This window comes from Hyaena hyaena, unplaced genomic scaffold (genome assembly GCF_003009895.1).
Source record: "Hyaena hyaena isolate Hyena2069 unplaced genomic scaffold, ASM300989v1 scaffold_160, whole genome shotgun sequence".
NCBI classification, from domain to species: domain Eukaryota; kingdom Metazoa; phylum Chordata; class Mammalia; order Carnivora; family Hyaenidae; genus Hyaena; species Hyaena hyaena.
The window spans coordinates 2,659,607-2,684,226 of NW_024080793.1; the positions used below are offsets into that span (position 1 = coordinate 2,659,607).

Here is a 24,620-nt window from a genome sequence, read left to right on the forward strand (position 1 = left end):
CCTTTTCCTGCAATGTGGTCACCTCACAGTATGAAAGCTTGGTCCCCCTCTTATGATTTTTAAATAAAAATTACCACATAGCTGAGATCTCTAGTGGAGAAGAATATTTCTCTGAAGATGCAAGGATTGTCAAGCAAAGCATTCTATTTGGAAAGCCTGGCTCTAGAACAAATAGATGTATAGAACCATAATTCTGCTTTAAAGCAATAACCAAACTGTTGAGATGGAGAATACATACCAGTTCTTTATTTTCACTTTTGTAGACACACTCTACCCTTTAATATTTCTTCTCATCATGTAAGAAGTCTTTATCTCATATTTTGGTGGTGTCTCTTTGGACCAATAAAAAATGACAACAAGTAACAGTAGCAGAAACCAGGTTAAGGTAGTAATTAAAACTGCTGGAGCAGCAAAATTTATTGATATTGCACTACAAACAGTCTAAATGTAACACGATAATATTTTTATAGAAAGCCAATATTTGAACAATCAAGTGTAAAAATGTTTTAAAATACAAAGGAAACTTCCCTTCGTTCAAACTGTATTCTGTAAGATAAGAGGCTTTTGATTTCTAAACTGATGTTATTTACATCAAAAAGCTTTCATAAAAGAGTAACTTAAGATATAGGTCTTTGTTCATTTTCTCAGCGGAAGGTACAGCTGGCATTTCTAGTCGACTTTATCTTGCAAACATTTAAACTCACTGGAAATTCTTAATTTGTAATAGCCACACCCAAAATAAGTGAACCTCAGTCCTCATCCTTTCATTAACACAGAGGGAAAGCGACCAAGCTGTTTAGCTAGAATGTAATAAATCCAGAAACACAAATCCCACAAACCACTCTAAAGGTCTCAATTTGTAGAGCAAGGTAAACCCCACAGGTGTTTTGGGATTCCTTCTGCTCTAATTGTTTGAGAATTAACCAAAACAAGCACCAGGAACTTCATTACTACCATAAATAGAATTATTCCAACGGTTTACTTATAGTCTCTTTCCAAACATTAAAATGCCCTAGAAGGTAAAGTAATAAAACACTGTGATAATTAAGGCAAAAATTAAATGTTAAATCATTTCACAGAAGACAAAAATTACTGAATAGTTTACAAACCTATTTATCACATTAACTCTAAGGTCCAGTTCATTCTCTCGGTATCCTATTTAGTGAGACCATTTCAATTTTTTTCTCCCAGCTTCTGTAGGTCCCACATAAAATTAACATGACTCAGCATAAATATCTCCACTGTTTGCACACTAACCCTTATTCCCAAGAAAACTGTTTTAAGACTACACATCTTCCATGAACATACCTAGTCTCCACAGCATAGAAGTCACATAAGCCTTGTTTTGGAAATAGGGTTTAAAAAAAAAAAATTCTTAGCCCCTTTCCCATCCAAACTAAACTGCATGTCCTTACTTTGATTAGATGAAAGATAATTTTATATTAGAATATTTTACTTTAGCTAGTTAATAACTATACTTCCATTTGATCATTTTATTCTGAAATAAGATCGTTTTAAGTTTTCATTAAAGCCAACAGGTAAAATTTTTAATCTGAATTGTGTCAATACTTACCAAAGACGATTTTATAAGGTATTAAGCTAATACATTTCAAAAGCAATCATAAGAAAATATGTGTGTATATATATATAGTATGTGTGTATTTAATATACACAAACATATACACAAAATAGTTTAGGGTTTATTTTCCTTCCCTATTACTGAATAAAAAGTTTGTAAGAAAATGGAAAATCAGCTGTCTCCTGTCCTAACTTTGAAGTGAAATATGAGCAAAAAAGTAAAACTAAAGACACCAATCTCTGGACACGTATATTTGAAATTAAACAGTACTCGTACAACATCCAAACACAAACCTAAGATGAACAGAGACCACAATGCCCTAGGACAGTAGTGAAACGCACAAAGAAACTCTTATAGATATACCGTTTGTGCTTCTCTATCAGTGCAAGTGATATATACAGGACACGAACAGTGCAAGTCCACTGCTACTCATTCACTGCCAAAAGTATTCACACCTAACCGAACCACTGAGGAATAGTTACTACCTTTCTAAACTGTATTCTGTTGAAAACCTTTGCTTTCATTTGCTGCCATGGTAGTTGATCCTAAAATATCAAGAATAATAAGCTAAGATATTTTACAAAGAACTAATTTCTTAAAGCTTGAGAAATGACTAACAATGGTAAATTTGTGCCCAAAATGTTTCAACTGTAGAAGCAATAGATTGTTTAAGAACCTCAGTCAATGAATTAAAAGTAGCTTAAATTGTTACATTCTACCTCAGGAAGTTCACAACCTAAGACTTAACTAAAGACCACTCAGGGACTAAGGAAGGGCTAGCAGAACACTGCCCAATTCACCCAAGAACCACAAAGTTTTCTTTGTTCCCAAATCTAATAGACAAGCTACATGCATTGAGAGACCCAGAACAGCACAGGTGTCCATAGCCTGCCTGTCTGCTATGGCCCAAGGGTCAAGTGAGATGATCTGTAGAGGGCAAGCAAGTATGATCCCACAGTGGCAGATTTACCGCCATAAGGATGTAGCACAAATTATTTTTCTATAGAAGGGACAAGGTACAAAAGAGAGATGGGGTGGGGTCTCCACGGCCTATGGCCTCTTCCTGGCCAGTCACACCCAAAAAAAGAATTAAGAAACAATAGGTCTTCAAATGGCATCCAACAGACAGAAGCCAAGAACCAAAACAACACTCAAACCCCTGCAAGAGCCCTCCCACCAAAAAAAGCAGCACATATGTATTTGTTCAGGGCCTTACTCTTCTATTAGAGGAAAGAAGTCTACTAAGAGAGGGCTGATATGGGGCAAAGTTACCAACCAAGGCAACTAATTTCTGCATCCAATCCCTTTCTCCCAAGCACCCTTGGCCAATATGACACAGCTAATGCAAGCACTCTGTCACGGTTGATTGTTTTCAGATTGTGCTTTCAAGCTGCTACTAGAGCTAGACCATGCCCTCTGCTAACCACAAAAGACATAAGACAAATGGACTCTCAGTGTTAGTGATTTCATTAATCTGGAGACCCAGAGTAAAGATTCGATTATAAACATCTCTCAAAATAAAACTTCCATACTTTACCATAGCTTTTTATTTACATTTCTTTGTACTTTAAAGTCTGAGCAACTAAGCTGCAGACAGCCAGCCCTTCAAGTCCACTCCCATGTATGAGAGGTAGCTTTACTCTTTCCCTTAGCTTTAGACTACTGTTTTGATAATAAATGCAGTTTGTCCCAAGGAAACTAGACGGAAAGGAATTGATCACCATATAGGACAAATGTATAGCTACCATACGAAGTGACTATGACACATGCCGGACCATGGCTGTCAGTGCTCTGAGTCACATTCCTGTTAAGAAAGTAGAGCACTTCAGTGCAGCTGGAGTTGTAATCATCGGCACAGGAAGGACTAGACTCCCAAATACTGGTCTTCAAAGTGAGAAAAATTACTGAAGATTTCACTGGATTGCTTGGCAACCATAAAAAAATAACTTTCCCCAGAGCTAGAAAACGCTTGGTAATGGCCATATACATTAGACACTGCTTGGCCTAGGCAAAGATCATGTTTCTAGCCTAATACAACAGACAGCATTCAAGAACTGATTTATCTTCTAAAATTTCTTCCTAATACTCTTTGCCCAACAACTCTCTCTTCCCCTCAGGGCACTTTTGTTCTTTAAGAATTCTCTATCCTGGATCTTGAAACTGCAATCCAGAACTCTATTTTGCAAGCAGGTGACAGAGCCTTTACTGGCTATTTGCAATCTGCCATCTTTATGACACAGGAGTATAAACTTCAAATGCAACTCAATTCTAGGTAGAAAAAACTGCTGAGAAAGCCGATCATCATCTCATCGGTAAGAGTTTTCGGCAACTATACAAATGCACTTTAAAGTCTTAGGACAGAACATAAAATAAGGAACTAGCCAGGCTTTATCAAACTATCAGAAATAAGGTTTAACAAAACTGTACTTTTACTAACACTTTTTTACCCAGAGACAGGTAAAGGAAAAGGATATTGACACCTTCAGACAAAATAAATCTTGCTTATCATCAATCTGAAGTTAAAACAATACATATGAGCCTCTTCCCCAGGCCAGAATAAAATCCGAGTCAAAATCACTAAGTAACACTTACTTTTCTTCAATCAGAAACATGTTAATGAATCTGACCTTATAACTATGATTAATATGCAAAGAAAACACTGCCTCAGAGAATACAGAGACACAATAAACGTCAATCAAAACAAAATCTCTGAACAGGCAGAGGTTAAGTACCAGTACAAAAATAAAAAGCCACAATATATTATCATAGTAAGAAAAGTAATTTGGCAGTCTAATTTTTATATCGACTTTCTCTTTTCTGTTCAAGTTAATTCCTGTTGGAAACCAAAGTGGGGTGGGAGGGAATTAGGTAATGAAATGTTTTTAATGCATACATGCACTTAGACCTGAACTTTTCCAAAGACCACCATAATATGTTAAGTTTTATAATAAAATTTAAATTTAATTCCTGTGGAAAGATGCCATTCACTTAGATTTGAATTTATTTGATATTACACAAAACTATTAAAGCCTTAAAGACAAAGTACTAACCTAATCTTACAGCATATAATTACTTTTGCTGTATTTTGCTATACATCTTCATTATCTGCACTTACTAATTGATATTTAATAGAAAAATAAGGATATCCAGAGCTCAAAGCAGCAAGCAGTGACCACATATCCTTTGACAGCACAGGAGCCTTGTCTTTATATATTAACATGAAAATCCAACTGAAGTTTCAAACCTCTTCAAATTTCACACATGCTAAGGGTTCCATTTAGTTTATGTCTCGGGAGAGTGTCACTGGTTGAAATCCTAAAACCATTCATTTGCTATTTCTTAACAAAAACTTACGAAAGCGTGTAAACTATACCCCTATCTTTTGGATAACAATGGTTAAGTACAAAAAACTTCAGTTAACATCTTACAAATCATTACAGTTATACATAAAAGCACCTACAAAATTAAAAAAAAAGATTCACAGTGCACTGAACCTTGGAACATGTAAGGTTAGAACATAAGATTTAAAAAGTGGACTCAAAGACCTATTTTTCTCTCAAAGACATAAAACATAATGAAGCCAACACAACTACTCTTCTCATCTAGCTTCTTAAAATGCAGCACACATAAGTAAATTATTGCATATTTATCACTTGACTTCTTCAAACCATGCTAAAATTTCTCAGAGGAGAAATCCAGTTCTGTGCTAAGCATGGCCTTTCTCAAGGTAACCTGAACACTGAGAAATACACAGGTTCAAGGGAATAAGTATAGCAGATGTACATAAAACAGGTACACCCAACTTATACATTTTCTGCATAGTTAAGTCACATCACACACATAAACTTTAAAACATCTTTTTTTTTTCCTATCTCAAACTGTCAACAGAGCTAAAAGCCTCAAGTTACCAAAATCCCATCCCAACAATACCCTTATTCTGTTCCACAGTGCATTCAATGAAGCAGCACAACAGCAATAACATTTAACCATCGTTAAACTGCTGTAATTGACAGGAGAGAATTTGTTGGTTCTTAAAAAGGCTCAACACACCTTTAGAGGACATACTTCTGGTAACTAATTCTAATCTCTTTTGCTTTCGTATTCAGAGCTGAAAAACCCAACTCTAGGCACCAGAAAAACTGACCAAAATAAAAAAATTAAAAACCACCACCACCACCAACACAAACACCCACACACCCGCACTCACTAAAATTGTATGGTTTCCAGATGACAGTAAGCGAGTGAAAATAATTTACCTGCCAGGCAAACTAACTTTTCACTTAGCTTTAACAATTTAACAGAAATCTGGAATGCTGGGACCAACTATAAATATGGCTCAAGGAGACCCAAGCAAAGCAGCTGTATTTCTGAAAAGAACAGTAAGAGTTTCCAAAAGCAATCATATAATGCATTTTAAAAAAGGTCACAGAAGGATTCACAAGTTTATCACATTAAAAGATGAAAGATTATGAATAACCTAATTTTAAACACTCTGTTGTAACTGTGAATTCTCCTGCTTAGCACCAAAAGGTGACACTTTTATTAATAAATAGAATTTCTCCTTTAAAATCAAGCCATTTAAAAGCTAAAGCAAAGAAATACCAAGTGAATTCCTTACAATAGTACTTTTGAAAGTCCCACTGGGTTAAATAGAACCCCTATTAAATAGGCTATCTATACAGAATAAAGATTTCTATAATAAAATTTACAAGCAGAGACATATTTTGTGGATACCACATGTAAAAAAAGATTTTTAAAACCCACATGACAGATGCACACGCACACATATGCTCACACACCACCCCCCAAAAGAAATACTTTCAGTGAGGTCAGAGGCAGCCCAAACACTAAAGCCCCCCTTAAAAGCCCTGGTGATTGTCCTCAATTAGAACTGAAATCCTTCTTAAAATGGGCACTGCCACCCTTATTTAGATTTAAGAATCCTGAAGGAGCAAAATCTAGTCCTAGGAGTGAGTTATGTATGTTACCTTCATATTCTGATCCTCTCCTACTGAAATGCTTCACTTGTACTTGTGTGAACCATATGCCCCTTCCCTTCGTGCTCCATCGTCCAGGGGCTTCAGCATGCCCATAAAGGCATGTCAGTTTCTGCTACTACTGCAAATTGAAACCTAATACATCAGTTTCCAGAGATCAACATCGAGATGCAATGTAAAAGTTAATGTCAGTATTCCATTCATATTTACACAGCTACAACAGAGAATAAATTTTCACAGAACAAAACCATTGTACAATACTGAAGGGCTGACGGCAGGGCAGCGAAGACAAGATCTCAGCAGTTGCCAGGCCCCGGCCTCCCCGCTCCCTAGCAGGTTCACTGACTGCACAAGGCTCTCAACGCCAATCAGAGTGTCTACTCCCCACCCAACCAATTCAGTCCCTCTCAGGGCCGAGGACTTTGTCCCTTAACGAAGTGCTAAGAATTCGTTTTTTAACATGAACATTACATAGTAGATGATGGCTCTAAAAATAACCTTTCAAAAAATTTCCAAGCAGAAGAGGATTAGAGAACATAAGTGGTTAGAAGCAGAGAAATGCCCAAAATGCCACGAAAGCAAATGACCTGCAATCTTGACTTCCGTGACATTTTCAGCTCTTGCGTTCATTTAATACTTGTGAACTTTAACTCTCTTTTAAAAATGTCAATATAAGGAAACTCTTATTGCAATCACTGTCATGGATACATGGAGCATTCTCATTAAATTGGCTCCTTGATGATGATTCAAATACTATTTTTTTGACCAGAACATGAAATAAAAACCACAATCACACAGGAAAAATGCTCTCATAAAAAGCAACTTAAATTTGTTAGCCAAACACTGAAAAGGTACATCTGTATAAAAGGTTATAACTGCATTTACAGTGCAAACTCATGTTTCTTTCTACTCTCTCTTCTGCACAGAGAACAATATCTTCAGAAACATCATTGCCTCCCTGCATTTCTTTAAAACACCTGAGAAAGGTAAGGCTCAATGAGACACCCACTCAAATGCAACAGGTCTCTGATCTTGGGACTTCCACAACACATCTGGGGCTATTAAAGGTCCAAGATTTTCATTATAGCATTTTGGTCAAACTTAAAACTCAAAAAGGCTCTGGATGAAAAGGGGAACTTGCAATGACCATTACATGCCACAGACTGTCCCTCGGCATGTTCTAGCAACTGGTCTTCGCTGGAGCAAGGCAAGTCACATACAGCATCTGTTTGAAAAAATAAACTCAGTAACTCAGTAAGAACCCAAATACTGCCTTTCCCATCTTTTGTTATAAAGGAATTCACATACAGTATATATTTTTCTCCCCACACTTGTAATCTAATGTAAGCAGAACCACCAAGATACTTTCCTTTCCCTGAACTGGGGCTCAGCTGATTTTCTAATCTATTATTATTTATTTCCACACATTCACTCAAAATCTGAATCTCAGCTTTTATTTTATTTAAACATTCTGTTTTTGTCGTTGGTTTGTTTATGTTTTTTTTTTTGTTTTTTTGTTTTTTTTTTTTTGAGAGAAAAAGAGACAGTGTGAGCAGGGGAGGAGCAGACAGAGAGGGAGACAGGCTCCAGGCTGTGAGCTATCAACACAGAGTATGACACAGAACTTGAACCCACAAACCACAAGATCATGACCGGAGCCAAATCTGATGCTTAAGTGACCAAGCCACCAAGGCGTCCCTCAGGTTTTAAGACCCTTAATGTTCATATGCTTCCAAAAATGGGCATACTTTTGTCTACATCCTATATTTGTTTTTTGAGCCAATATAAAAGGAATTTGTTGACAAAGATCAAAATGTAAGCACCATAAAGATTATAAATGTAATATAAAATTTATAGAGTCCAATTCAAGAAAACTAAAGGCAGAGCTTACCAAATCTTCAGGAAATATATTAACATAAAGAAAAATCCAAATTTTCAAAATAACGGTACAACAAAACTCCCAACTTATTAGGGCTTCTTTTTTTTGTCTCTACAGAACATGTGCGATTCCTCCTGCCCATCTGTCATAGTCCTCTGCATTCTTGACTAAAATCAAGGTTAGGTCAAAACCAAATCAAATCCCACGAGACATATGAAAAAGAAAATGACTTGCCTGTTTCGAAATTATCCTGAAGTTTTCGTGGATTAAGTTTTTTTTCACATTTCTATTAAGAAAATCACAAACACAACATACACTACAGTCATTTCACTTAATATAAGCAAGGAGGTGCATTATCAAATTTCTCAGGAAGAAACTAATATACTGTGAATGTATTATTTTATGAATAAATAGAAATCTATACAATCATCTTTAAAGACTACATGGTGGTCTACTGCATAGACCTAGGATTTACATTTAGTATTATATTCTTGGATACTCAGATGGTTTCCAAGTTTTCTTATTAAAAAAAGAAACAGGATGAACATTCTTTAAAATTTTCTTCTAGGGAAACACTTTAAGAACCTCTTCCGGCTTGCCATATAGCCAGACTACTCTGCAGAAGGTAATACCAACTGTTTTTTTAAGTGCTGTCAACACACTCAACAATACACAAATGGCTCTCTTTTCATCTGTGCCAATCAGACAGGAAAAAACTATTAAGAGTAAAAGGCAAGTAGTCTAAAAGCAAACTGATCTTTAACATCTTTGCCTGTGAAATCAAAGCACCACAAATAAAAAGCAACTAGGAACTCAGGTAAAAACATTTTTTGCTAAAACCTTAAAATTATTATCACCAACTATTAAAGAAAGAAAAGTAGGTGAAACTATAAGAAAATTTAACAGACAAATACTAGGACTTACAGAAAAGCAAGGAGATATATTAGTTATGAATTACTTTCCGGAGCACAATGTCCAATTATTTGTCTTTAGGCCTAAAGGCTACGGCACTGGCTGCATTTTATTTTTAATTTTCTAAATTCTATCAACTTAAAAAAGAAAAAAAATGTTCTTCCCAACTATTAACTTTATTAAAATACAGACTATTTAGAAAAATACAGACAAAAAAATAGCTGAAGACTTGCTCTTTCTGGAAGGCAGGGTTGACTACACATTGATTTCATAGTACTAAATAATATTTAAATATTTACATAAAAAATAAAAAATCAGATGGGCAACTGAATCAATGTTAGAAACCTGTAACTGAGAGTAGTCAGAGATTTTAACTGAGCAAATAATGCACAATTTCACTCCACAAAAGTCCTGTCAATATATAATTCAATGTGCCTTGACAATGCCCTTGCTAGTCTACTCCTAAAAGGAGTGAACTGTCTTGTTAGCATTAGAATATAAGTCTTACCATCAAGGGATTCTGCTGCTTGGCTGGCTGGCTGTGGACCCCATTTGGTCTTTTCTTTTGATTAGGTGAGTCTTGATACTGTTTTCTGCCATTTCCCCTGATACTTTGATTCTGTTTTTCCAATGAGAAGAAATAAAATATAAACCTACAGTATAATGCAACAGTACAGGGGAGCCTGGGTAGCTCAGTTGGTTGAGTGTCCAACTTTGGCTCAGGTCATGATCTCATGGTTTGTGGATTCGAGCCCCGCGTCAGACTCTGTGCTGATAGCTCAGAGCCTGAAGCCTGCTTCGGATTCTGTGTCTCCCTCTCTCTCTGCCCCTCCCCTGCTCGCACTCAGTCTCACTCTGTCTCTCAAAAATAAATAAATGTAAGAGAAAAAAAAATTTAAGTAATTTAATAGGACAAAAGAATATAACCCCAAGAATGTGTTAAAATATATATATACATATATATGTATATATATATATGTTTATTAGCTGATTGAGTACAAGTTTAGCAAAGTCCTCCCCCCAAATTTTCCTAAAACACTGGGGAAGCATATCAATATTTTCTTATAGAAGACAATGCTTCACAAAGCCAAGATTCTTCTAAAAGTATGAAATGGCAAATATAAGGTCCCTAGCAATTTTGCCTTATCCCATTTCTATTTACAGGTTTTATTTACAATGCAGGAGTTAAAAAAAGAATGGGAGGAAGAGCAACAAGTTTGAAAACGTTAAGCAATTGTCAAAGAAAGAAGCCTCTCTAGGAATGCCTGGGTGGCTTAGCTGGTTGAGTGTCCAACTCCGGCTTAGGTCATGATCTCACAGTTCATGAGTTTGAGTCCTGCATCAGGATCACTGCTGTCGACACAGAGCCTATTTTAGATCCTCTGCTCCTCTCTTTCTCTGTCCCTCTCCTGCTCAGGCTCTCTCAAAAATAAACATTTAAAATCCAATCTGGGGGGGCGCCTGGGTGGCTCAGTCGGTTGAGCGTCTGACTTTGCCTCAGGTCATGATCTCCCGGTTCGTGGGTTTGAGCCCCGCATCAGGCTCTGTGCTGACAGCTAGCTCAGAGCCTGGAGCCTGTTTCAGATTCTGTTTCAGATTCTCCCACTCTCTGACCCTCCCCCTCTCAGAAATAAATAAAACATTAAAAAAAATCCAATCTGACAATCTTTGCCTTTTAAGAAAAAAAACAAAACCAACCTCTATGTGAGGGGAATGCTAAAGTAGACTGGCCACAGTTTTTAGAACGAGAAATATATAGCAGACGTGATGAACTATTACCCTAAAATCTGCTTTAAATTATTAATAAACAAAAAAATTTTGTTTAATTAATAACCTCTTTTATGCAAAATAAAGATTGGTGGGGTGCCTGCGTGGCTCAGTTGGTTAAGCATCAGACTCCCGATTTCAGCTCAGGTCATGATCTCACAGCTGTGAGATTGAGCCCGGTGCTTAAAAGAAAAAAAAAAGCTCAAAAAAAAATTAGTGTTTTTTTTTTCTTTTTGAGAGAGTGAGTCCGTCCATGGGAACAAGGCAGGAGAAAGAGATTTTTTTAAAAAATTCATTTATTTAGAGAAAGAGAACACGAACACACACACACACACACACACACACGGAGAGAAAGAATCCCAAGAAGGCTTTACACTTCCACATGGAGCCTGACATGAGGCTCAAACCCACGAACCATGAGATCATGACCTAAGCCGAAACCAAGAGTTAGTCGCAACTGAGCCACTCAGGTGTCCCAAGACTGGAATCCTTAACATTTAGGCCATTATCCCTAAATTTAGACTTAACGCCTAAACACTGAGTAGATGACATTTTGCAATTGTATTGCTTTAACAAAAGTTAATTTTCTTACCCCCAAAAAATCTAAGTTTAACTTTAAAAAGGTTTTAATGTTTATTTTTGAGAAAGAAGAGTGCACGCAATCAAAGTGAAGGGCAGAGAGAGATGGAGACACAGAACCCAAAGCTAGCTGTCAGCACAGAGCCCAACGCAGTGCTTGAACCCACAAACTGTGAGATCATGAACCCGAGCCAAGTCAGACGTTTAACCGACTGAGCCACTCAGGTGCCCCCCAAAATAGTTTCTAAACATTCATTTGTCCTTAGAGGTTTTGAAAGGACAGCTAGTTAAGAGAAGTGACTAAAACAGTGTGAATATTTTATATTTTAAGATATATCTAAATACATTTATGTTCTAATACCTAGAGAAAACATTAAGCAGTTCCTAAAGTGGCTTGAAAACAGTAAGCTAACTTAAAGAATGATAAGGAACAGAGAACAAACTGATGGATGCCAGAGCAAAGAGAGCTAAGGGGCTGGGGAAAATGGGTGAAGGGAGCGGGACATACAGGCTTCCAGTTATGGAGTAAATACGTCACGAGAATAAAAGGCACAGCATAGGGCATATAGTCAATCACACTGTAATGGAGCTGTATGGTGGTTGTATGGGGACAGATGGTATCTACACTTGTGGTGAGCATAGCATAACATACAGAGATGTTGAATCACTATGTTGTACACCTGAAACTAATGTAACATTGTCAACTATACTCCAAAAAAAAAAAAAAAGGATGGTAAGGAATAGGCTTTCAGAAACTCTATTACCACACATTTTTCATTCAATTTTATCCTGCTCTTCCTGGTATTTGTTTTTTAGTGTGGTACTATATACATGATGTTTACCACTATAACCACTTTTAAATGTACAATTTGGTGGCAGTAAGAACAGTCACAATGTTGTTGCAACTATCACCACCTGAACTTTTATCATTATCCCAAACAAAGACTTTGTATGCATTAAATAACTCTATATTCCCCCTGTCCCTGAGCTCTGGTAACTTCAAGTTCACTTTTGGCCATATAAATTTGTCTATTAGATACTACCAAATATAAGCAGGATGGCACAATATTTGTCCTTATATCACGTAGCATATGTCTAAGGTTCAATGACCATGTGGTAGCATGTATGTGTCACAGTTTCATTCCTTTTTAAGCCAATAATCCACTCTCTATATACATTTTGTTCATCCATTAATCTGTTGACAGACATGTGGGCTGTTTCCACCTCTTGGCTATTGTGAATAATGCCACTATGAACATTGGTATACAAGTTATCTGGATGAATCTCTGCTTTCAGTTTTGTAAGGTATACAGCCAGGAAGTTGCAGGATCATATGGTAATTGTTTAACTTTCTGAAGAACCACCAAATTGTCTTCCATGGCAGCTATACCATATACATTTCCACCAGCAATGCATGGGGATTCTAATTTCTCCACATCCTTGTCAATATTTGCTATGTTCCATTTTTTTTCAATTACAACTACCCTCACGGGTGTGAAGTGGTGTCTCTGCAATTTTCATTTGCATTTCTCTAATGGCTAATGATGGCGAGCATCTTTTCACGTGCTTATAGGCCATCTGCATGTCTTCTCTGGGGAAACGTCTATTCAAGTTGTTTGTTAATTTTTTAACTGGGGTATTTTGTTGTTGAGTTAGAGGAGTTCTTTATATACTCTGGATCTTAATCTATTACCAGAGATGGGATTTGCAAAGATATTCTCTCAGTCTGTGGGTTGTCTTTTCACTCTTTGATAGTGTCTCCTCTGATACAAAAGTTTATGATTTTGATGAACTCAGTCTATTTTTTAAAAGAATGAAAATAAAGAATAGCCCCCAAATGGATGGCTAAAATGATAAATACAGATAAAACCAAGAATTAATAAGAATGTGGAAAAACTCAAGCTCTCATGTATTTTGTTGGGGATATAAATATACTTGAGAATATCATTTGCAGCAGATACCCAGGAACAAAGGCATATCCAGTGATCCAAAAACTATTATCTATACACAAAAGAACAGTGTATGCTCATCCAAAGATTATGTACAGAAATACTGACAGTAGTATTGTTTGTAAAAGCCTTAAAACTGGAAACAAACAAAATGTCCATTAAGAGTAGAATGGAGGGGCGCCTGGGTGGTTCAGTTGGTTAAGAGTAGAATGGATAAATAAAGTGTGGTATAATCATGCATTAAATTCAATGTAGCAATAAACCTTTCACTGGCTGCATATATACCAAAGTCAGATGTTAATTCTGATTATTTACTACACTGGATTTATACCATTAACTGTAAAGATTAAGAAATCTCAGCCGTGCTTCAGATCACAAGTCAGGAACGCAAAAATAGTTAATCAACAATTCAGAGTTCTGTAACCGTTAATCTGCAATTCTTCAATTCAGATACATTTCAAAATCAAATCTAAAGTTAAAAACAAATCTTTAAATGTATTATCACTCACCTTTGCTTTTAAAAGGTCAGACATTTCAGAATGATTATTATATGGCTTTTGCTGCAGTGGTTGCCTGTGCTTCACCCACTGATCACCAGGAGAACCTTCAGGAAATAATTGCTGACTGTGGCGGAATTTGGTTCGACTACACCAAGATTTAAAAAATAAAATTCAGATCAGAAAATTTTCACTTAGAGTTCTTCTAACACCAGATCACAAACTTTACCTTCTTATTTATCATCTATCTCCCCACACTGGGATGCACCTTCCATAAGAACAGAGAGTCAGTGAAACCCAAGTGTTCACTACTTTTTGAATGAACTACGTGTTATTTTTAGCCCCAAGCTTTTCTAAATTAACCACACTACCTCCTCTCTATAATTGATCATACCTTCACAAATCTCAAGAAAATAACTCCAAATTTAGTTGAAACTAAGTGGATATTCCTTCTTAACAGGACTGGCAACTCGTATTCTCACCAGGATGTTTAAAGTATGGAATCTGAACTAGAAGAGGAACTGAAAATTTAAGCTTTATTTTAAAGCAAAAAACTAAGGAGCCGAAGACAATAGGTGAGCAAATTAAATAAAGGTCTTGTTTCAAGTTCTTATATGAAAAAAACTGACCGTAAAAGGTTGTACTCATGCAGCAGTCTGTAATAAAACAAACAACAAAAAAACCCACCATTCTACAATACCATTTACATGTATAATACAGTCCAGAGTCACTGATCCAAAGAACTGCATTACAGTGATTCTGAATGTTTGAGTTTCCCATTAAAAAGTTATAATGAAATTGCAGCAGCCCTACTTTCTTCAGAGAAAATTCAGACATTTCCTCTAACAAATCATCAAAGAAATTAGTCTAAATGCTAAAAACACACTATCCCTACCTAAGAAACTTGAAGCTTGGTTAAAGTTGCTTTATTATGTCCTTATTGCACTTTCCAAGACCACAACGTTTAGGACTAAAAGATAGGGGAGTCCTATCATACACTACGGTGGACAGATTACCCTAAACATGAATAGGCATACAATTTTTTCCTCATTGTCACTATTTCATAACTTTTTAGTGACATGTTTGTCCCTTTTTAATCTTGGCTACATTCCTGTCTACATCTTCTATAGTGTTTTACTTTAGTAGTATACAATTTGGTGATTATAACCATAGGTTCTGAAAGGCAGAAATGATTCTCAGGGCATTTAGTCCAAGCTCCTGTCCTCACAAAACCAAACTAAAATGGAATATTCCCTACGTATTTAAAAATACTGACTATAGATGTGGTTACTCCCATTTAATTTCTGAAGCCCTAGGATAAAAACAGAACATCTAAAGAAAACGTAAAATGCAACTCTCTCTGACCCTAATATACACAAAGTTCTAGGAAACTTTTATTACAAATATATATGCTTATTTAACAAAATTACTTACTCAGCCTACTCTGTAATTGTGATTTGGATACAATTAAGTTCCAACCAAGAAAATGTTCTTTGTGGTTCCTGTCCACATAATAGTCACTTTTTACAGTACAACAGTCTGTGTTTGGGAAAGAAGAGAGCCACCCCAACTCTTCACAGTTCTTTCTGAACGAATTATCCATCTGCACTCATCTCCCTACACAGAAACAAACCTCAACATATCCTCCTTTCAACAACCTTCAGAGATTCAACTGCCTCTTAAAGTAGGATATGAGAACAGAGAAGTAACTATAAACACACACAGAGACAAATTTTTTTCTTTTTCCTCATGTTCTATCTAAAAAGGTGGTACCCTCTTGTGTATACTATTTTAAAATGAGCCTGAAGCTCCTTTCCAACTCCAATTAACCTTTTTCATCTCATTAAAAACCCTTTATAAAAAAAGTTCTATTATGTCTAAGATCAGTAACAAAATTGTACCTACAGAAAAGAATCCAACACCTCTCTAAACTTTGGAAGCAAAACGTTAGCATTAAAAACTATCAGAAGGTAAGGGCACTTGGGTGGCTCAGTTGGCTTAGCATTCAACTCTGGCTCAGGTTATGATCTCGCAGTCAGTCCGAGTTCAAGCCCTGTGTCAGGGTCTCTGCTGAAAGCTTGGAGCCTGGAGCCTGTTTCAGATTCTGTGTCTCCCTCTCTCTCTCCAACACTCCCCAGTTCGTGTTCTCTCTCTCTCAAAAAACAAACAATTAAATAAAAATGATTAAAAGGTAGGAATCCTATAAATAAATTTCTTTACCTCAATTTTTCCACAGTGGGTTTAGCTGGTGTGCTACCAACCGAGGAAAATCCATTGTCACTGTCTGAGGAATCTCCAAATCTCCGGGAAAGCCAGTCCCTTAATGGCCTATGGAAACATTAAGAATTCACTTTTAAAACTGGGCTACATAAAGAAACTATCAAAGTTATGATGATTACCTTTGTATTTCAATAAACAAGTACATACCTGATAAAGGGAATGGCCATAAAGAATTTGTTAGGTGCCAAACCAAGTTTGGATTTGGGGGTCATATCATTTCTATGACAGGGCAATTTCTCAATGGAGAACCACTCAATGTTCTGAGAAGAAAAGAATTCACTTAATTATCATCAAGGAGTTTCTAAAAGCATTTCTTACTTCATTCAATTGGAATACTGTCCAGCAACTTGAAAATTCTTTCAGTTACATACCCGAATTTCTCTTCTGGTTTTTGGGTTAAATTTTGTGTCTTTTGGAATGCCCGGAATGATGTACAAACGAGCAAGCTGGTCATTGATTCGAAGTTCAATGTAATCATCCTTACAAATATACTCTTTGATATCAAAACCAGTTTCTTCAAAGACCTGGAAATAAATGTGGATGATTTTCCATTGCTATTAGACCTCCAGGTGGTTAAAATTTATTTCAAAGACAAAAACTCAGAAACAGGCAGGCCAAGTAAAGGAATGAAAACACTAGGCCAGAAGTCAGAATGTTCTAGGGTTCTAGTTCTGCCTCTACTGAACTGTTCAACTATGGATAAATCCCTTTAATATACCTGAGCCTAAGTTCTTCACCTATTCAATGAAGGAAGATGTAGGATACTGTGATTTACAATAAGAAAAATATATTATTTGGTTTTCATCCCCTTTCTGGTGCAAAGCTCCTAAAACCCTTGGAATTTCCTAAGCATGAAAGCCACAAGGGTGTCTTCTGTTGTGTTGATGAGGTAACTTTTGGCCCCTATCTAAAGACGGGGGCTGACTGCCAGGAGAATCAACCAAGTTCAGAGGATTGGAACTTTCCGTCCCACCCTCAACCCCTACCCCACCTTCCATCTCCAAGAAGGGGAGGAAGGCTGGAGACTGAGCTCAAAAGCCAACAGCCAGTGATTTAATCAAGCATGCCTACACAAAGATGCCTCTACACAAACCCAAAAGGCGGGGAGGAGGGGTACATTCAGGGGAATGGAAGATGACTTCTGGTTTAATGAACACAGAGATTTGGGAAGAGTGGTGCTGTAAGAGAGAGCCTAGAAGGTTCATACCTTTTTTCCATACTTTGCCCTCTATATCTCTTCCACCTAGCTTTCTGGAGTTACACATCCTTTTAAATAAACTGGTTTTTCTCAGTTCTAAGAGCCACTCTAGCAAATTAACTGAACCCAAGGAGGGGGTCATTGGAACCTCCAATCTAGGTCAGAAATACAGAGGACAACCTGGACTTATGACTGTCATCTGGAGTGAAGGTCAGTCTTGCAGGACTGAGCCCTTAACCTGTAGAATTTTATTCTATCCTGGTAGACAAACTCACAATTGAGTTGAATTATAGGACATGCAGCCAGTGTCTGTCAACTGCTTGTTGGTGTGAAGAACAACAGCCACCCCCCACCTCCTCGTCCTCCACTACCCACCCCCCCCACAACACACACAAACTGTAATTGGGTCCAGAACTCTCAAGCTGGGACCACATATGGATTTTATTCACAGCATGTATGACTCTACACATACACCAAGTTATAGACTAAAAACTGTCTTATACAAATAAATCTCTTTTTCAAATATGAAAATTGAATTGTGATTAATACTAACATTTAAATGGACAGATTCCAAAAGTAGAGCTACAGTGTCATTTGTGTGTAAATGGGGGGCAAATGCAGAAGAACTGAAAACTAGTGAAAAGATGCATGGTTCTAAAACTGCTTTCCTTCAGCAGTGCCTCAGGGGCTAGAGGAGAAGAAACTGGGAGAATATAAATCTCCGAAATTGATGTTACACCCAACCTTCACCTCTTCCTTCAACCAGAGAAACCATGCTTACTCTAATTAACATACTGGGCTTCTGTGTAAAATAAAGAAACTACTCATCTCTTCTGGCCTTAAAGTTCTCCTTCAAATAATAGCTGTGTTACTCTGACGAAGTCCTTCCCCACTTTACCTGCCCATCAAAAAGGCTTTGGATTCTCAGTGCTTAGAGCTGACTGAGGATCTTTTACACTGGATAAAGTCCCTTCCCTCTGGTTTCAGCATCTCCTAACCAACCAGAGGGGCAGGAGATATTAAAACACATGGCCAGGGCTAAATCTCTTGCAAGATACAGGCCTAGAGGAGCTATTCCTACTAATTTCTTTCATCTCTTTCTGCTTCCTCTTGTCAGTTCAATGTACATCTTTCTACATCCCTCAAACAAGGCACATCTCTCCCTCTCTCAGGTGTGAATAGTCCATGACTCCCAATTTAGGCTCCTTCATGACCCCTCATTTCTATCACCACTTCTGTAAATTCCTAAGTATGCTAAACCTTTTGTTCCTGATTTTAAAAGCCAGGTGAATATACTCAATTGAAAAATGTTCTGTGGTATACAGAAAAAGGAGAAACATTATTTGTATTTCCTACTTGTGGAAATGTCAGACTGGGTACCTGTATATATATATAGTATTAAAAAAAGGGGGGGGGGGGCACTTGCATGGCTCAGTTGGTTAAAGCATCTCGATCTCAGCTCAGGTCATGATCTCATGGTTTGTGAGATCAAGCCCTGCATCAGGCTGTCAGTTGGGAGTCTGTCTCTCCCTCTCTCTACCCCTCACTGGTTTGTGCACACATGCACACATGCTCTCCCACTGCCTCCCAAAAAAAGGGTACACTTATCTTAAAAAAAAAAATTATATGCAATAGTATTTAGGGATTAAGGAGCATTACATCTGCAATTTACTCCTAAATTATTCAGCAATAATAAAAACCATACACACACATGTATCAAATGTAATAAACCAAATATGGCAAAATATTAATAGGTGAATACATTCTTTGTGTTACTGTTCTTTACTTTGCTCTATACTACTTGTAATTACCTCAATATTAATGCATTTAGTGCATTCAAATAGGTACTGTGTGCTTATTAATAAGTGACAGGGACCATCCTTCACAGACTTCAGAAATTAGTAAAGCAAGCACTGCTCTTTAAGGAGCTCAGCCTAAAAAAGAAAATAATTGTAATACGACATTCATACCAAGAGGTAGGTGGGTACTGTGTGAATACATAACTCAGCCGTGGGTTAAGGTAAAGTGTGAGTCAAGAAAGGGGGTGGTCATTTCAAGAAGGTGTCATGGACAGCACTCTAGTCCGCTGGATACTTGAGCTGGGACTTGAAAGATGAATAGGAGTTTGCCAGATAGGAAAATGGCATTCTGTTTAGAAAGCTGGGAAAGACTACAGATGAAGAATCATATGGGAGGGAATGGTACAATATGAGGTAAAATGAAAAGAGCTATCAGAGCTAAACACAGGTTCAAACCCAGTACAACCAAACTTAAAACAGACACAAAGGAACAGATATAAATTCCCAATTCTAGAAGTGATAAAGACTGAGTTGCTTCTAAAGTTAGGTATCCAGGGGTGCCTGGGTAGCTCAGTCAAATAAACATCCAACTCCTAATTTCGGCTCAGATCATGACCTCATGGTTCAGGAGACAGAGCCCCAGTTGGGATTGGGATTCTCTCTCTCCCTCTCTCTGCCCCTCCCTACTCACACACACATTCTCTCTCAAAATAAAAAATAAAGTTAGGTATCCATTCTCATATTTACTAGGAAAAGTTTTTAATAGCTCACTTACTTACATGTACAGCCATCAAAGACAAAAATTTTGATACCACACCTTCTGTGGATCAAATCCATTCCTGTATTATAATACACAGTTAATTTTCTTAGCACACAGAACAGCATTAACTTCTCAAATGATATCAGATAAAAATCCCTAAGAAAGATTAAAAAATGTGCTGTCCAAAGAGCACCAGCACAATGAAATCCTCTCCCAATTATCTAATATCCTATTATAAACCTATAAGAAGAAGTAGAATAAATCAACCAACCAATTGTTCCTCTGTACAAATTCTATCAAGATTAAATTATAAAAATGCATATTAATGTCAGCTTCATTACAATAAAATCTACTGTTCTGCTAAATAGTAAGCAACAAAATGAAATTCTGAAACCACAAGTATCATTTGCTTATTTAACAACTGGTATTTCACCACAACTAACAATGAAAAAATGCTGAGGTTATCCTAACACATCCTTTCAATAATATCTAGAAAACATTTTCCCATCTTTGTCCTAAATCTATTTCACTGAATAAAAGTAATCAGAACCTGGGGCACCAGGGTGGCTCAGTTGGGTTAAGTGTCCGACTTCGGCTCAGGTCATGATCACGAGGTTCTTGGATTCAAGCCTGGCAACAGGCTCTGTGCTGACAGCTCAGAGCCTGGAGCCTGCTTCAGATTCTGTGTCTCCCTCTCTGCCTTGCCCCCACTTGCACTGTCCCTCTCTCAAAAAAAAAAAAAAATAATTAATTAAAAATTTAAAAAAAACACATGTAATCAGAACCCAATTAAAAAAGGTGAACAGAAAGGTCAAAGACTGGAAACTTCTAAACAAGATGGCACTAAGCTTGGGGCACGTGGCTGGCTCAGAGGAGCCTACGACTCTTGATCTAAGGGATCTCAGGGTCATGAGTTCAAGCCCCCATCCTGGCTGTAGAGATTACATTAATTAATTAATTAAAAGGGGGGAAAAAGATGGTGCTAAGCTTTCTATTCATTATTCATATCTTGTCACTGAAAAGCCTGCTTGTCAGTGTTTCTTTCAGCTCAGATCACATACACAGCCCTTATAGGAAGGATGAGATTCTGCTTTAACAAAACACCTCTGGACAGCCACATATAATGAAATAATAACATTAACGTAACTATAATAAACCAAATTAAAATGTTATTTAGCAACTTAAAACAAGTGAAAACATCCATGATAGAAATGCGTAACTTAAAAGGAAAAAAATGTTAAAAGAAAAAAAACATTTAAGGCATCAAACTAACTAAAAAAATTTCAGATAGAACCCTTCCTGATAGGTTAATACAAGTGAAAATTAAAAGGAAAACTGTGATATTATCATGAACTCCTATAAAAAATAACAATCTGGTTTAAAACTAAGACTTAACACTTAACCGTACTCCCTCCACCATCAGCACACAGTACTGCTTGTTATACTGTAGCACCACCAAGTGGCAGAAACATACACTACAAGTCTAGGAGTGCTAGCTAAACACTTTAATCACTCAAAAATGGCAGCTTTGCACTGAACTTTGTCCCACCAAAATTCCTAACCCTCAATGCGACTGTATTTGGAAATAGGGTCTGTGAGGAGGCAATAAAGGTAAAATGAGGTCATAAGGCTGGGGGGCCTAATCTAATAGTGCTGATGTCCTTATAAGAAGAGGAAGACAAAGGGCAAGCTCTCTGCATCACACAGGAACCCAGGAAAGACCACATGAGCATACAGCAAGAAAGCAGCCAGCATGAGAGCCCTCACCAGGAACCTAATCAGTAGGCATTTTGATCTTGGCCTTCTCAGCCTCTAAAACTTAAGCTACTCTATCTGTGGTATTTTGTTGTGACAGCCTGACTGGACTAATACAACAGTGCTCAACCTTGACTCTCAGATTTTTCTCTTTATAACAAAAGCAACCATTTAAAAATCAGAAATAAAAATCAAATTCTAATCCAAAAATTTAGAAAAATTAAAGATAAGTTTTTTTCTGGCATGTACCTTTATCAGCTAAAAGAGGATGTTACTTAGATCTGAAAAGGAAAGAATCTTTCCTTGAAATTAACAGTCTATGGTTTCTAAGATAGCCATTTACAAGTATTCCTTGACTTGCCTATATTTTAGTAGACAGAAACATGGACTCCAGAGCTCAACCAAGGTTCTGCATCCCTGTTCTGCTGCTCACTGGGAGGCCTTGGGCATGTTACAAAACTGCTCTGTTTCAGTTCCTCTCCTATAAATGGAGCTGATCATCCCCTGTAATGACTGTATCCCTCCCCACAAAATTCTCTTCAGGATCCTATCTACACTCCATTCTCTCATTCCCCATGCCCTAATAAATTTTTACTTTCTTACAAATTATGGTGATCTACAGTCATTACTGAAATTAGTACCACGTGAATAAGACAATCTTTTACCTTAGCATTCCAGAGTAGAAAACAAACTAATAAGATAAACTGAAGTGAAAACTGAGTGCCTCAGTTTACAGGTTAACTGCCTCTGTCCACCTCCATATCCTATATTTCTGCATCACTCAGACTCTTTACAATATACTATATAAAATTTGTCAGAAAGAAGGTTCTAATGATGGATGTAAGTGATCCCTTGGGTCTGGGTACTACTTTAGCTTTGCAAATTTAAATATTTGATGTCTTCCAAGTTCCCTCAAAAAGACCCAATTACAGAGATAGCTGATCTCACCAAATTTAGTCCAAATTTAGGCAGTTTTCCAGTCAATGTAGTCTCTTTTCTGGACCCAGACAATTATCATACTGCTATAGGACCAGCCTAACTCTATGTACAGAATTACAGATCAATTCCTCTAAGTAGGATGCTATGATTTCTATTTTGTCTTCCTTACGAGCATGAGGACCACAAAATTTGAGGACATAAAAGGAAAGACTTTATAACTGCTCCATTTCATCTCCTACTATCCACAGAAAGGGAAAGGTCTGAGAGAATGTGTCAATTTCTCACCTGCTACCTAAACAGCTTTCAATTTTAAGGGCTGTATATAAACCTTCATTTACTTGTATTACTGCTCTATAAACTGTTGCAAATACTTATTTAGAGAAGCATCCCATACTGAATTTAGTATGTAGCATTTTCAATCGTATTTTAAATTCTACTCCAAAGTAAATAACCACTAATGGTCTTTCTACGTTAAATAACCATTAGTGGTTTGTAAGAATTTTAATTACTATCGCTCACTAATAATTACATCCAAATTTAAACCAGGTGAACACTGCTGCAGGAAAATATTAAAACAAAATAAGGCAACTTATCCAAATGAAATATGCTACAAAATCCGTACTGCCGTCTCAAAAGTACCTCAAAGTTAATCACTACCACCTTAGATTTTAAAGATATTTACTTCTAGTTATGAAGCCCTTAAATAAGTGTTTTTTTAAATTTTTTATTTTTATTTCGGAGAGAGAGAGAGACAGCATGAGCAGGGGAGGGTCAGAGAGAGAGGGAGGTACAGAATCTGAAAACAGGCTGCAGGCTCTGAGCTAGCTGTCAGCAGAGCCCCACGTGGGGCTCGAACCCATGAACCGTGAGTTCATGACCTGAGCCAAAGTCGGACACTTAATCAACTGAGTCACCCAGGCGCCCCCTTAAATAAATGTTCTTAATAGTATGTATATCTTACAAAGATTAAGTGGCTTACCCCGAAGTCTCTAGGATATTGACTAGCATTTACTAGAACTATACTAGACCAAAAATTTTTCAACTCCTAGAGCAGTTCTCTTCCTATTATACTGTGCTTCCTTATAGCTCAACTTCTCCAATTTCAAGGATAAGATGTGATAAATTATAAGGAACTCATAAAAAATACAGTCCACAATGTATCGCAGGTACTACGTAAGTAATGCCAAGCAAATGTCCAGACAACTGTTATTAAAGTTGAGACTACTATAGGGTAGAGCTCACTGGTTAAATTTAAAAATAAAAAGAATTTTCATTAAGAAAGAACTTTAGGGATGCATGGTTTGCTCAGTCAGTTGAGTGTCTGACTCCTGATTTTGGCTCAGGTCACGATCCCAGGGTTGTGGCATCGAGCCCCACATTGGGCTCCACGCTGAGGACGGAGCCTGCTTAAGATTCTCTCCCTCCCTCTGTCCCTCCCCTGCTTGCACATGCTCTCTAGAATTAAAAAAATAATAAAATAAAAAAAAGAAAAAATGAATGAACTTTAGTAGAAATTATTCACTCTACAGAATGGTTAGAATCAAAAAGATAAGAAATAACACGTGCTGGTGAGGATGTGGAGAAAAATAAACCCTCACGAGCTGCTGGTGGAAATGCAAACTGGTGGGGCACCTGGGTGGCTCAGTCAGCTAAGCAGCAGGGTCATGATCTCAGCTTCAGCTCAGGTCATGATCTCACAGTTCGTGGGTTTGAGCCCCGCGTCAGGCTCT

The 24,620-nt window shown here is 37.2% G+C and overlaps 1 protein-coding gene across 1 annotated transcript in view; it reads right to left on the minus strand.

The window, feature by feature from the left end:
* Positions 1 to 380: 380 nt before the first annotated feature.
* Positions 381 to 24,620, minus strand: part of DCP2 (decapping mRNA 2) — a 48,228-nt gene continuing 23,988 nt past the window's right edge. Inside the window, exons 5-11 of the mRNA XM_039239745.1 lie at positions 16,811 to 16,963; positions 16,587 to 16,699; positions 16,380 to 16,487; positions 14,172 to 14,307; positions 9,876 to 9,986; positions 8,690 to 8,741; positions 381 to 7,801 (exon numbers count right to left, since the gene is read on the minus strand). Coding sequence (XP_039095676.1) covers positions 7,638 to 7,801; positions 8,690 to 8,741; positions 9,876 to 9,986; positions 14,172 to 14,307; positions 16,380 to 16,487; positions 16,587 to 16,699; positions 16,811 to 16,963 — 837 coding nt within the window. The 3' untranslated portion in view covers positions 381 to 7,637. The remainder of the gene's footprint in view (positions 7,802 to 8,689; positions 8,742 to 9,875; positions 9,987 to 14,171; positions 14,308 to 16,379; positions 16,488 to 16,586; positions 16,700 to 16,810; positions 16,964 to 24,620) is intronic.